The sequence below is a fragment of the Coregonus lavaretus genome (genome assembly GCF_964263955.1).
Source record: "Coregonus lavaretus genome assembly, chromosome: 19".
In the NCBI taxonomy this organism is placed as follows: Eukaryota; Metazoa; Chordata; class Actinopteri; order Salmoniformes; family Salmonidae; genus Coregonus; species Coregonus lavaretus.
This window is the reverse complement of record NC_140006.1, coordinates 47,978,776-47,992,494: the sequence shown is the minus strand read 5'-3', so window position 1 is coordinate 47,992,494 and position 13,719 is coordinate 47,978,776. Positions and strand designations below refer to the sequence as shown.

The window sequence follows — 13,719 nt, the reverse complement described above, 5'->3', positions numbered from 1 at the left end:
TATTATTATTATTATTGTTACAAACCCCATCTATTATTATAACCGATCCTATCTATTATTATTATAACCAACCCCATCTATTATTATTATAACCAACCCCCATCTATTATTATTATTATTATAACCAACCCCCATCTATTATTATTATTATTATTATTATTATTATTATTATTATTATATTACCAACCCCCATCTATTATTATTATAATAACCAACCCCCATCTATTATTATTATAATAACCAACCCCCATCTATTATTATTACCAACCCCCATCTATTATTCTAACCAACCCCCATCTATTATTATTATTACCAACCCCCATCTATTATTATTACCAACCCCCATCTATTATTCTAACCAACCCCCATCTATTATTATTACCAACCCCCATCTATTATTCTAACCAACCCCCATCTATTATTATTACCAACCCCCATCTATTATTATTACCAACCCCCATATATTATTCTAACCAACCCCCATCTATTATTCTAACCAACCCCCATCTATTATTATAACCAACCCCCATCTATTATTATTATTATTACCAACCCCCATCTATTATTCTAACCAACCCCCATCTATTATTATTACCAACCCCCATCTATTATTATAACCAACCCCCATCTATTATTATTAGTATAACCAACCCCCATCTATTATATAACCAACCCCCATCTATTATTATAACCAACCCCCATCTATTATTATTATAACCAACCCCCATCTATTATTATTATTATTACCAACCCCCATCTATTATTATTATTATATTACCAACCCCCATCTATTATTATAACCAACCCCATCTATTATTATTATTATTATAACCAACCCCCTCTATTATTATTATTATTATTATTATTATTATTATAATAACCAACCCCCATCTATTATTATTATAATAACCAACCCCCATCTATTATTATTATTATTATTATAATAACCAACCCCCATCTATTATTATTATAACCAACCCCCATCTATTATTATAACCAACCCCCATCTATTATTATTACCAACCCCCATCTATTATTATTATTACCAACCCCCCATCTATTATTATTATTATAACCAACCCCCCATCTATTATTATTATTATAACCAACCCCCCATCTATTATTATTATAACCAACCCCCATCTATTATTATTATAACCAACCCCCATCTATTATTATAACCAACCCCCATCTATTATTATTATTATAACCAACCCCCATCTATTATTATTATTATAACCAACCACCCTCTATTATTATAACCAACCACCATCTATTATTATAACCAACCACCATCTATTATTACTCTAACAAACCCCCATCTATTATTATTATAACCAACCCCCATCTATTATTATAACCAACCACCATCTATTATTATTATTATAACCAACCACCATCTATTATTATTATTATAACCAACCACCATCTATTATTATAACCAACCACCCTCTTATTATAACCAACCACCCTCTTATTATAACCAACCACCATCTATTATTATAACCAACCCCCATCTATTATTATAACCAACCCCCATCTATTATTATTATTATTATTATTACCAACCCCCATCTATTATTATTATTATTATTATAACCAACCCCCATCTATTATTATAACCAACCCCCATCTATTATTATTATTATTACCAACCCCCATCTATTATTATTATTATTGCCAACCCCCATCTATTATTATTATTATTACCAACCCCCATCTATTATTATTATTATTACCAACCCCCATCTATTATTATTATTATAACCAACCCCCATCTATTATTATTATTATAACCAACCCCCATCTATTATTATTATTATAACCAACCCCCATCTATTATTATTATTACAACCAACCCCCATCTATTATTATTATTATTACAACCAACCCCCATCTATTATTATTATTATTACAACCAACCCCCATCTATTATTATTATTACAACCAACCCCCATCTATTATTATTATTATAACCAACCCCCATCTATTATTATTATTATTACCAACCCCCATCTATTATTATTATTATTACCAACCCCCATCTATTATTATTATTATAACCAACCCCCATCTATTATTATTATTATAACCAACCCCCATCTATTATTATTATTATAACCAACCCCCATCTATTATTATTATTATAACCAACCCCCATCTATTATTATTATTATAACCAACCCCCATCTATTATTATTATTATAACCAACCCCCATCTATTATTATTATTATAACCAACCCCCATCTATTATTATTATTATAACCAACCCCCATCTATTATTATTATAACCAACCCCCATCTATTATTATTATTATTACCAACCCCCATCTATTATTATTATTATTACCAACCCCCATCTATTATTATTATTATTACAACCAACCCCCATCTATTATTATTATTATAACCAACCCCCATCTATTATTATTATTATAACCAACCCCCATCTATTATTATTATTATAACCAACCCCCATCTATTATTATTATTATAACCAACCCCCATCTATTATTATTATTATAACCAACCCCCATCTATTATTATTATTATAACCAACCCCCATCTATTATTATTATTATAACCAACCCCCATCTATTATTATTATAACCAACCCCCATCTATTATTATTATTATTACCAACCCCCATCTATTATTATTATTATTACCAACCCCCATCTATTATTATTATTATTACAACCAACCCCCATCTATTATTATTATTATAACCAACCCCCATCTATTATTATTATTATTACCAACCCCCATCTATTATTATTATTATTACCAACCCCCATCTATTATTATTATTATAACCAACCCCCATCTATTATTATTATTATAACCAACCCCCATCTATTATTATTATTATAACCAACCCCCATCTATTATTATTATTATAACCAACCCCCATCTATTATTATTATTATAACCAACCCCCATCTATTATTATTATTATTACCAACCCCCATCTATTATTATTATTATTACCAACCCCCATCTATTATTATTATTATTACCAACCCCCATCTATTATTATTATTATTACCAACCCCCATCTATTATTATTATTATTACCAACCCCATCTATTATTATTATTATAACCAACCCCCATCTATTATTATTATTATAACCAACCCCCATCTATTATTATTATTATAACCAACCCCCATCTGCACGCTGTGTGGTATGTTAGAGCTGTTGCCATGACAGTATTGGGTTAGGGCCGGGTAGGTCAAATATAAGACAGGAGAGATTTCACAGAAAGTAATGTTCCTGGAGTTTTGTGGGAGTTTATAATGACGAAAAGTAGCTAAGAGCCAACCGCTCTCATGTCAGGTCAATGAACAGAGCAGCCCAAGCAGAGCCATTGGATCCTGCACTGAGTGGAGCAGCTATTAGACTTACTAATGGAGCAAATTACAGTATCTGGTTTCGGGCAGGGCCTTACATTTGGCAGAAGAAATCAGGCCAGGGTAGGGCCTGAACGTAGAGGGCCAGGGTAGGGCCTAAACGTAGAGGGCCAGGGTAGGGCCTAAACGTAGAGGGCCAGGGTAGGGCTCGGGCAAGAAATTCATGCAGGGCTCTAGTGTGTGTGTGTGTGTGTATCCGTGTGTGTGTGTACTTACTGAATCCAACCATTCCGTCAGGGACCTTGAACTCCTCTGAAGACGATCGAGGACCACCCCCTCCCATTCCTCCCATACCCATCGCTGCTGAGAACGCTGCAATGAGGAAACCAAAGACGAATCAGATACAAGAGGACCACTGATGAAGAAACCCCCTGATGTTGGTAAAATAACCAGAACTGATGGAGGCTAAACCTAAGCAGATAATAGGGTCCTGTCCAGGTGTACCAATTGGCACCCTAATTCACTACATAGGAGGGGTGGGAATTGCCAGGGACCTCACGATACGATATTATCACGGTACTTAGGTGCCGATACGATATGTATTGCGATTCTCATGATTCTATATGTATTGCGATTCCATACTGTGATTTTATTGTGATTTAATGTTCCTAACATCTTGCTCACCATATGTCTGCTGAAGAGGGACAAGAGAGAGCCATGACAAAACTAGTTTTGATCAATCATGGAAATAAGTGCTCACGAAAAAAAAAAAAAAAAGATGGAGAACAAACTATAGGATGGAAAATACCTGAGTTTTGACGCAGGTACAGACGACTAGCACTAGCTAACGTTACCTACCAATTTGTATCTTTTTTCAAATTGATACTTGAGTCAAAAGAATCCATATAATATTGTCCAAAATAATATTGCGATATGTAACTAAATCAGTTTCTTTCCCACATAACTACTATATAGGGCACTACTTTAGACTACAACCTTTGACCTTGTGGCCCTGGTCAAACGACCTACAAAGTGCCACAGGTTGTCAAGTTGAAGACCTATATCTTAAACTTGACATGCAAAACATTCTGGGACTGTACCAACAAAAATACCAAAAGAGTTTGAGTGAATTGTTCCTTTAACCATATAGCCACAGGTCCTTATGGGGTTTTTCTAGACAGGAGGACCTATGCATGTCCTTTAACAGTGAGCCAGAGATACTAGTGAAGGGGGAGAAAATCGATAGTTCCATATCAGGATATTATTTTTGGCAATATATTGTATCGTTGACAATCTCAATATTATTTTGACGCTAGTTTGCTGCACCAGAACTCTAGTATTTTTCCTTCATAGCTTACATTTACGTCATTTAGCAGACGCTCTTATCTAGAGCGACTTACAGTTGAGTGCATACATTTTTTTATATATTTTTTTTTATATATACAGGCCCCCTCGTGGGAATCGAACCCACAACCCTGGCGTTGCAAAGCGCCATGCTCTACCAACTGAGCTACACGGGGCTGTTTTATCTTTTTACCAAAAAAATAGGAAGCCATTTTGTTCTCAGCACTTTTAGCTCCATGACTGATCAAAGCTTGTTTTCTCATGTCTCTTGTCACGCTGCAGCAGACATACGGTGAACAATATGTTCACATAAGTCGCTCTGGATAAGAGCGTCTGCTAAATGACGAAAACGTAAAATGTAATGCATATAGAATTGTGAGAATCGCAATAATGTCGTATCGGCACCTAAGTATGGTGATAATATTGTACCGTGAGGTCCCTGGCAATTCCCAGGCCCAAGAGATACTCACAGTCATTGGGTGCCACCTTCTTGGTCTCTGGTTGGTCTGTAAGCAGAAGAGGAGACTGTCGTTAACATTTTTTAAATGTTTAGTCATTTAGCAGACGCTCGTATCCAGAGCGACTTAAAGTTAGTGAGTACATAGAAAAAATATATATATTTTTTTTTTTTTCCATACTGGCCCCCCCGTGGGAATCGAACCCACAACCCTGCCGTTGCAAACGCCATGCTCTACCAACTGAGCTACATCCCATTAAGTCATGCAGACAGTCACTGCCCTGCCAAGCGTCGTCAGAGCTGGGAAGGGCCATGGGGGTTGCCTTGTGACATTACATCAATACCTGTGCAACATGGCACAGACATAGTATTTTCCAGAAACACATGCCTTAGTAACTACTGTATTTATAAAATCCATTTTAAAAAATGACAAAAGCAAGGGATCACGGTTTATGGCGTAGGCTACAATCCCCCTGCTAAATGCAAAGCTTTCAAGACAGAGAATTAAAACAGACCATTGCTGTAGAAAAATGGGACATATCTGAATACACGACACAAGGGATTTTATCCTACCTAAAAGGAATGTGGAACTAAACCAAGTCAAGCATGTTGTGCCAAGTCTATAAACAGCATTGAACAAAAAGTAAAAAACTAAAAAAAAACTGTCAGGAAATCATTTAACTGTACCAAGCACACTCTAACCAGGCTATATCATACTGTATATATGCCATCTCATACTATACACAATGCCTTATTCTATAACACAATACAGTACCACAACTGGTGTGATGTTTAAACAATTCAGTTGACCTAAGTGCCTAATGGTTATTTATCAAAATTAATAATAATAATATGCCATTTAGCAGACGCTTTTATCCAAAGCGACTAAGTCATGTGCGCATAAATTTTTACGTATGGGTGGTCCCGGGGATCGAACCCACTACCCTGGCGTTACAAGCGCTGTGCTCTACCAATTGAGCTACAGAGGACCACAAAATAGCCTCCAACACCACAAAAGGGCCTGAGAAAGGAGAGCTCATCGCTTCCCGATGGGTTGTAGTGTTCAGACTGGTCCAAGAGGTAGATAGCAACACCAGTGTTTCTCCATACAATACAGGCGTGTGCAGTTTAGCATAGGGTTGGGCCATAACCATTGTCCTATCATGATTAATTACCCAGAAAACATTGTGCTATATGATGCAGCACCCAAACAAAATTAACAAAACATTTTTTTGCTAAAATCACCGGTGGGCTGTATCGCGAAATGTATTTATTTATTTTTTATTTAACCTTTATTTAACCAGGTAAGCCAGTTGAGAACAAGTTCTCATTTACAACTGCGACCTGGCCAAGATAAAGCAAAGCAGTGCGATAAAAACAACAACACAGAGTTACATATGGGGTAAAACAAAACATAAAGTTAAAAAATACAACAGAAAATATATATACAGTGTGTGCAAATGTAGCAAGTTATGGAGGTAAGGCAATAAATAGGCCATAGTGCAAAATAATTACAATTTAGTATTAACACTGGAATGATAGATGTGCAGAAGATGAAGTGCAAATAGAGATACTGGGGTGCAAATGAGCAAAATAAATAATATGGGGATGAGGTAGTTGGGTGGGCTAATTACAGATGGGCTGTGTACAGGTGCAGTGATCGGTAAGGTGCTCTGACAACTGATGCTTAAAGTTAGTGAGGGAGAAAAGAGTCTCCAGCTTCAGAGATTTTTGCAATTCGTTCCAGTCATTGGCAGCAGAGAACTGGAAGGAATGGCGGCCAAAGGAGGTGTTGGCTTTGGGAATGACCAGTGAGATATACCTGCTGGAGCGCAGACTACGGGTGGGTGCTGCTATGGTGACCAATGAGCTAAGATAAGGCGGGGATTTGCCTAGCAGTGATTTATAGATGGCCTGGAGCCAGTGGGTTTGACGACGAACATGTAGTGAGGACCAGCCAACAAGAGCGTACAGGTCACAGTGGTGGGTAGTGTATGGGGCTTTGGTGACAAAACGGATGGCACTGTGATAGACTACATCCAATTTGCTGAGTGTTGGAGGCTATTTTGTAAATGACATCGCCGAAGTCAAGGATCGGTAGGATAGTCAGTTTTACGAGGGCATGTTTGGCAGCATGAGTGAAGGAGGCTTTGTTTCGAAATAGGAAGCTGATTCTAGATATAACTTTGGATTGGAGATACTTAATGGGAGTCTGGAAGGAGAGTTTACGGTCTAACCAGACACCTAGGTATTTGTAGTTGTCCACATACTCTAGGTCAGACCCGTCGAGAGTAGTGATTCTAGTCAGGTGGGCGGGTGCCAGCAGCGTTCGATTGAAGAGCATGCATTTAGTTTTACTAGTGTTTAAGAGCAGTTGGAGGCTACGGAAGGATTGTTGTATTGCATTGAAGCACGTTTGGAGGTTTGTTAACACAGTGTCCAATGAAGGGCCAGATGTATACAAAATGGTGTCGTCTGCGTAGAGGTGGATCTGAGAGTCACCAACAGCAAGAACGACATCATTGATATACACGGAGAAAAGAGTCGGCCCAAGAATTGAACCCTGTGGCACCCCCATAGAGACTGCCATAGGTCCAGACAACAGGCCCTCCGATTTGACACACTGAACTCTATCTGAGAAGTAGATGGTGAACCAGGCGAGGCAGTCATTTGAGAAACCAAGGCTATTTAGTCTGCCAATAAGAATGCGGTGGTTGACAGAGTCGAAAGCCTTGGCCAGGTCGATGAAGACGGCTGCACAGTACTGTCTATTATCGATCGCGGTTATAATATCGTTTAGGACCTTGAGTGTGGCTGAGGTGCACCCATGACCAGCTCGGAAACCGGATTGCATAGCGGAGAAAGTACGGTGTGATTCGAAATGTACGGTGATCGGTTTGTTAACTTGGCTTTCAAATACTTTCGAAAAGGCAGGGCAGGATGGATATAGGTCTGTAACAGTTTGGATCTAGAGTGTCACCCCCTTTGAAGAGGGGGATGACCGCGGCAGCATTCCAATCTATCTCTGGGGATCTCAGACGTTACTAAAGAGAGGTTGAACAGGCTAGTAATGGGGTTGATGTCGGCGAATTTCGACAATGACCGCGGCATGCTATAACTGGATGAATCGTGACGAAAGATAATGTTGTTGAAAGCCTGGGCAGAGGTTAACTGCAGGGAAAGATAATGTTGTTGAAAGCCTGGGCAGAGGTTAACTGCAGGGAAAGATAATGTTGTTGAAAGCCTGGGCAGAGGTTAACTGCAGGGAAAGATAATGTTGTTGAAAGCCTGGGCAGAGGTTAAATGCAGGGAAAGATAATGTTGTTGAAAGCCTGGGCAGAATCTTAAGAGTCAGAAAAATTATATTCTTAACTTTATAATTCATAGGTTACATTATCAAAGCACGACTCGCCTATGCATGTGAAAATACCACTAACATTTATCCCGCTTCCCTGCACAATCTCTTAATGCTGCCTATATAGAGCTTAGGTAGAGAATGTGTGATCAACAAACCGTATGAGAGCAGATGTGGATATTATTGAAAATGTAACAGAGTTGGTCCCCCGTTAAGAGACCTTGATATTTCAACAATTCTCTTCATCTCCTCGTTATTCATGAGCTGATCTGCAGGCCTATAAATCAACAACTCGATTTGACTAAATAAGAGATATTCTGTAATTCGTTGGAGGTCATCAAGGTTTAGCTACTTGTCATTTGACTTCGGTATTATTGGACAAGGCTATAAACCTAATACCAGGCCTACTGCTGAAACGAATTAATGGAGGAACATGATAACGCTCTGAATTTATGAACAGCCCGTTTCGCTATTCACAACAATGTCATTGGTGATCAAAGTGAATCTATCATGACTAAATATCAGTTTAACGTGCTGCGAAATCTTGACAGTGGCAAGCTGTAGCTACAATCTTATTTGGGGAGAACCCTGGCATAGTGACCATATCGTGGTTTTAAAATGGTCACATCAGATTTTTTGCTGTATTTCCCGGGATGAATATGAATTATTCCCGGTATTGAAACTTGGTAGAGTTTTCGGGAAAATATTCCTATCGAGTACTACAACACTGGTCATTAGGGCTGGGAGACGCTTCAAATTAATTTGATTAAAACAAATGTACGTTTTAGTGCGATATTGCAAATGCACGCATCACAAGAATCAAGTTTGTCCGCTTGCTCTCCTGTCGTCTCCTTCGCTCCATTCTGTGCACCTTCCCAAAAGACATGGAGACATTTCACTGTGAGGAGGTAACCTTTAACCCCTTTCTCTCAACTACACAGAGGTTCTAGAAAACGTATGCTCAGTTTGTAGCACGTGGCAATTGGGTACCACAAGCAGCATTTTAGACAAAGACCGTTATACTAGCCGTCTAGTCTATTTATTTTTAGTCATTTAGCAGACGCTCTTATCCAGAGCGACTTACAGGAGCAATTAGGGTTAAATGCCTTGCTCAAGGGCACATCAACAGACCTTTCGGTTACTGGCACAACGCTCTTAACCACTAAGCTACCTGCCGCCCCATTTTTATAAATGTTCAATAAGCATAAAACAATTAAGGAATTTGCCAACTTATTCTCATTCTGAGAAGGTAGGCCAGTTGATTTCAACATCTGAACAAAGTGGACAGGCTAGCACGCTGTTCAAACAGTTGGAGACGGACAGAAGGGTGTGTTCATAATTCAACTGCAAATAGATCCAAGTTGGCTAAACTTTAAATATAACGATTATCTGGCTACTGACTAGCATGAGGGCTTGTATTATCTGGCTCCTCACTAGCATGAGGGCTTGTATTATCTGGCTCCTCACTAGCATGAGGGCTTGTATTATCTGGCTCCTCACTAGCATGAGGGCTTGTATTATCTGGCTCCTCACTAGCATGAGGGCTTGTATTATCTGGCTACTCACTAGCACGAGGGCTTGTATTATCTGGCTCCTCACTAGCACGAGGGCTTGTATTATCTGGCTACTCACTAGCATGAGGGCTTGCATTATCTGGCTCCTCACTAGCATGAGGGCTTGTATTATCTGGCTCCTCACTAGCATGAGGGCTTGTATTATCTGGCTCCTCACTAGCATGAGGGCTTGTATTATCTGGCTCCTCACTAGCACGAGGGCTTGTGCCTGGGTCCAGAGTGTTAAGACCTGTGCTCATTTTCTATAATGCAAAGAAGTTAGTCATTATTAGTGAATGTGCATTATGCATGCATGGTTCAGGTTAAATGTTACAAAAATAGCATTTTTATTGCAAAAAAGCAGCCTGAACTATTTTGATAAATTAATTAAATTATTAGTGGGTCTTATGGTTGTGGAAGGGTTCTATTTTACTTAGCTATCACTTCACAAGCCCTGAATTAGATTGCTGACTGTTTGAAATGCAGTGTATTTAACCCTTAAATTGTACAAAGCTTATTTCGAGAATACATAAGAGATAGTGAACCACCCATAAGAAAATAAAATGATTTAATGATTATTATGCCAATGATAATGTTTCTTGCTAATAGCATACCTGATAATATGGACCATGCATAGGCTATATAATGTATATGGCCCAATATGTTAAAATCGTTTTTTACCAATGTGTTAAATGGGCTAATATCTGGGAGGAGGAAATTCTATTTTAGATGGTGTCAGCATACTTATTTTTAATTCATTTTGGAGTAGAATGTCCTTTTAAAAAGTCTCCAGAACTGAGCTCCTCAGTCCTTCTACATAAGAACTATAGGAGAGATCACCGCCAACCCCCCTCCGCGACCTTTCCCCTCCGCGACCTTCCACCCCCCCACTGCTACACAATTTTCCAGAGGAAACACTGGACCAACGGTAATTTTTTTCCTCACTGGCCCGGTTGGGTAAACATCTAGTGGCCCGAACACGGTGTAGTTCTTAAATGCATTGGTGTGATGCAGGGACTACAGGTTGGCTTGCTCTCTATATTCAGCTATTAAATAGGCTACGTATGGTTATTATTATATGTATTAAAAAGCAGTGTAATATAATTCAGCAATCCAAGTCATTCTATTCTTTAGAAATGCATTGTATTAATTGCATTCATTTCCCCCCCCCCCCTTCAAAAATATGTCATTTTGATTCGATTTGAAAATAAGACGTCCCCTTTAAGACAAACTTTCCAGAAGAGATATACATGGCTACAGTAGGCTAATCAAGACCCATGCTAGGTGTGTTTTTATTTTATTTATTTTACTTTCTTTGTGCATACTATCAACAGTTGCCAGCATATTGCTAGTGTGTTCACTATTTGTGGTCCGCTGTAGCTCAGCTGGTAGAGCATGGCGCTTGTAACGCCAAGGTAGTTGGTTCGAACCCCGGGACCACCCATACACAAAAAAAAAAATTATGCACGCATGACTGTAAGTCGCTTTGGATAAAAGCGTCTGCTAAATGGCATATTATATTTAAGGTTTACTTTTGTAAATCCCTTTCCCCCCCAAAAAAAGAAATAAGCTCAGTGAGTAGATTGATGGGTGCTTCTTTTTCCTCTGGACAGCTTGCATGTGCTGTGTGAAGGCATCAACTCACGTACTGCTCAAGAAATGACTCGCGGGAGCATGGTGGTGCTTGAATGAACGGCAAATCATATTGCTCAAATACAAATATCATTACATTTTTAAAAAGGTAGTCTTCTACGGCAAAAAATGCGCTGATGAGATCCACTGGCTAGAAATGTTTTTACTGGCCCCGGCAGGCCATCGTTAATGTCGGACCATGCACACAAAATAAAATAAATGAGCCAGAAAAACGATTTAGACTCATCGAGTGGCGCAGCGGTCTAAGGCACTGCAACTCAGTGCTTGAGGCGTCACTACAGACCCCCTGGTTCAATTCCAGGCTGTATCACAACCGGCCCGTGATTGGGAGTCCCATAGGGCGGCACACAATTGGCCCAGCGTTGTCCGGTGTAGGCCGTCATTGTAAATATGAATTTGTTCTTAACTGACTTGCCTAGTAAAATAAAGGTAAAATAAAATACATAAAAAATATGGGATGTACATGTGGTAGAGTTAAAGTGACTATGCATAAATACTTAACAGAGTAGCAGCAGCGTAAAAAGATGGGGTGGGGGGCAGTGCAAATAGTCCGGGTAGCCATGATTAGCTCTTCAGGAGTCTTATGGCTTGGGGGTAGAAGCTGTTGATAAGTCTTTTGGACCTAGACTTGGCACTCCGGTACCGCTTGCCGTGCGGTAGCAGAGAGAACAGTCTATGACTAGGGCGGCTGGAGTCTTTGACAATTTTGAGGGCCTTCCTCTGACACCGCCTGGTATAGAGGTCCTGGATGGCAGGAAGCTTGGCCCCAGTAATGTACTGGGCCGTACGCACTACTCTCTGTAGTGCCTTGCGGTCGGACGCCAAGCAGTTGCCACACCAGGCGGTGATGCAACCAGTCAGGATGCTCTCGGTGGTGCAGCTGTATAACTTTTTGAGGATCTGAGGACCTATGCCAAATCTTTTCAGTCTCCTGAGAGGGAATAGGCTTTGTCGTGCCCTCTTCATGTATCAGTATCTTAGTGTTTTGTTAATTGTCATGTTTCATGATCCTGTCATGTTTGCAGTGACCCTTGTGCATTTACATTTACATTTTAGTCATTTAGCAGACGCTCTTATCCAAGGGCACAGACAGATCTTTCGCCTACTCAGCTCAGGGATTAGAACCAGCGACCTTTCGGTTACTGGCACAACGCTATGTGTTTAGACATTCATACATTGCCTCTGTCTTCCAGGAATAGTGTTCTCATCAGGCATTATATGACTCATATGGAAAAAGGAATAGCTACCAACACTTTGTATTTTCTTAAACAACGTTTTCCAGCTGCACCGAAAACGAACCACGACCCCAAAACAACAATACATACCGAACCATGGGTTTGGTGTACTGTTACACCCGTACTGGCTTGACAAGGGAGTAGGCAAAAGAACAAACATATCTGAGTCCAGGTTTGGGGGATCAGACAGGCAAGTGATGGATCAATGAAGATATTAAGGTATGAAAGGGGGTCGCCTACCGTACTCACCGGCATCTTCAAGGGGTCGCTTCTGGCCTCCATAGCCAAACTCACTGCCTGAGGGCGCGGAGGGTACGCCGTCCCCTCCAATCTTTGCCGCGATCTGAAACACAAAAGTACTCAGTTCCAGCGAAATCTAAACGTTGAGCTACGCTCCTCGACAACACCACAACTTCCGTAGTTTACTAGCTAAGTCTTTTTCAGTGGGTTTTCAATTTAGGTTAGCCGAAACTTGCATATACTGTAGAAACTAGTTAGTTAGCGCCGCGTAATTTAGCTAACTACGCAGAGTTAAGAGGGCATGGGGTGCGTTTTTGGTTCATTTTACACAATCACACTCCAGAATGCAACAGCATTTTTGAACAATACAATTGGGACTTTAAAAAGGCCATATGGTTAGCGTAGGCTGGCTAACGCTAACTTGGTTAGAGTTTTGTTAACTACAACCCCATTATTGAAAATGCAATCAACATGTAGGTAGTTGATCAATCCCACGACGACCGAAAACACGTTGAACCAGATAGCTA

At 39.6% G+C, this 13,719-nt stretch overlaps 1 protein-coding gene across 4 annotated transcripts in view; it reads right to left on the bottom strand.

Moving 5' to 3' along the window:
• LOC311146197 (far upstream element-binding protein 1-like) overlaps positions 1 to 13,719 on the bottom strand; it is a gene marked incomplete at its 3' end in the record, with an annotated part of 37,596 nt that overhangs the window by 23,545 nt on the left and 332 nt on the right. For 2 of the 4 annotated variants that reach the window (XM_084182701.1, XM_084182700.1), the window contains exons 2-4: positions 13,193 to 13,295; positions 5,170 to 5,205; positions 3,632 to 3,727 (exon numbers count right to left, since the gene is read on the bottom strand). In XM_084182701.1, the coding sequence (XP_084038827.1) occupies positions 3,632 to 3,727; positions 5,170 to 5,205; positions 13,193 to 13,295 (235 nt within the window). The remainder of the gene's footprint in view (positions 1 to 3,631; positions 3,728 to 5,169; positions 5,206 to 13,192; positions 13,296 to 13,719) is intronic. The other 2 variants (XM_084182702.1, XM_084182703.1) reach the window with 1 other exon arrangement.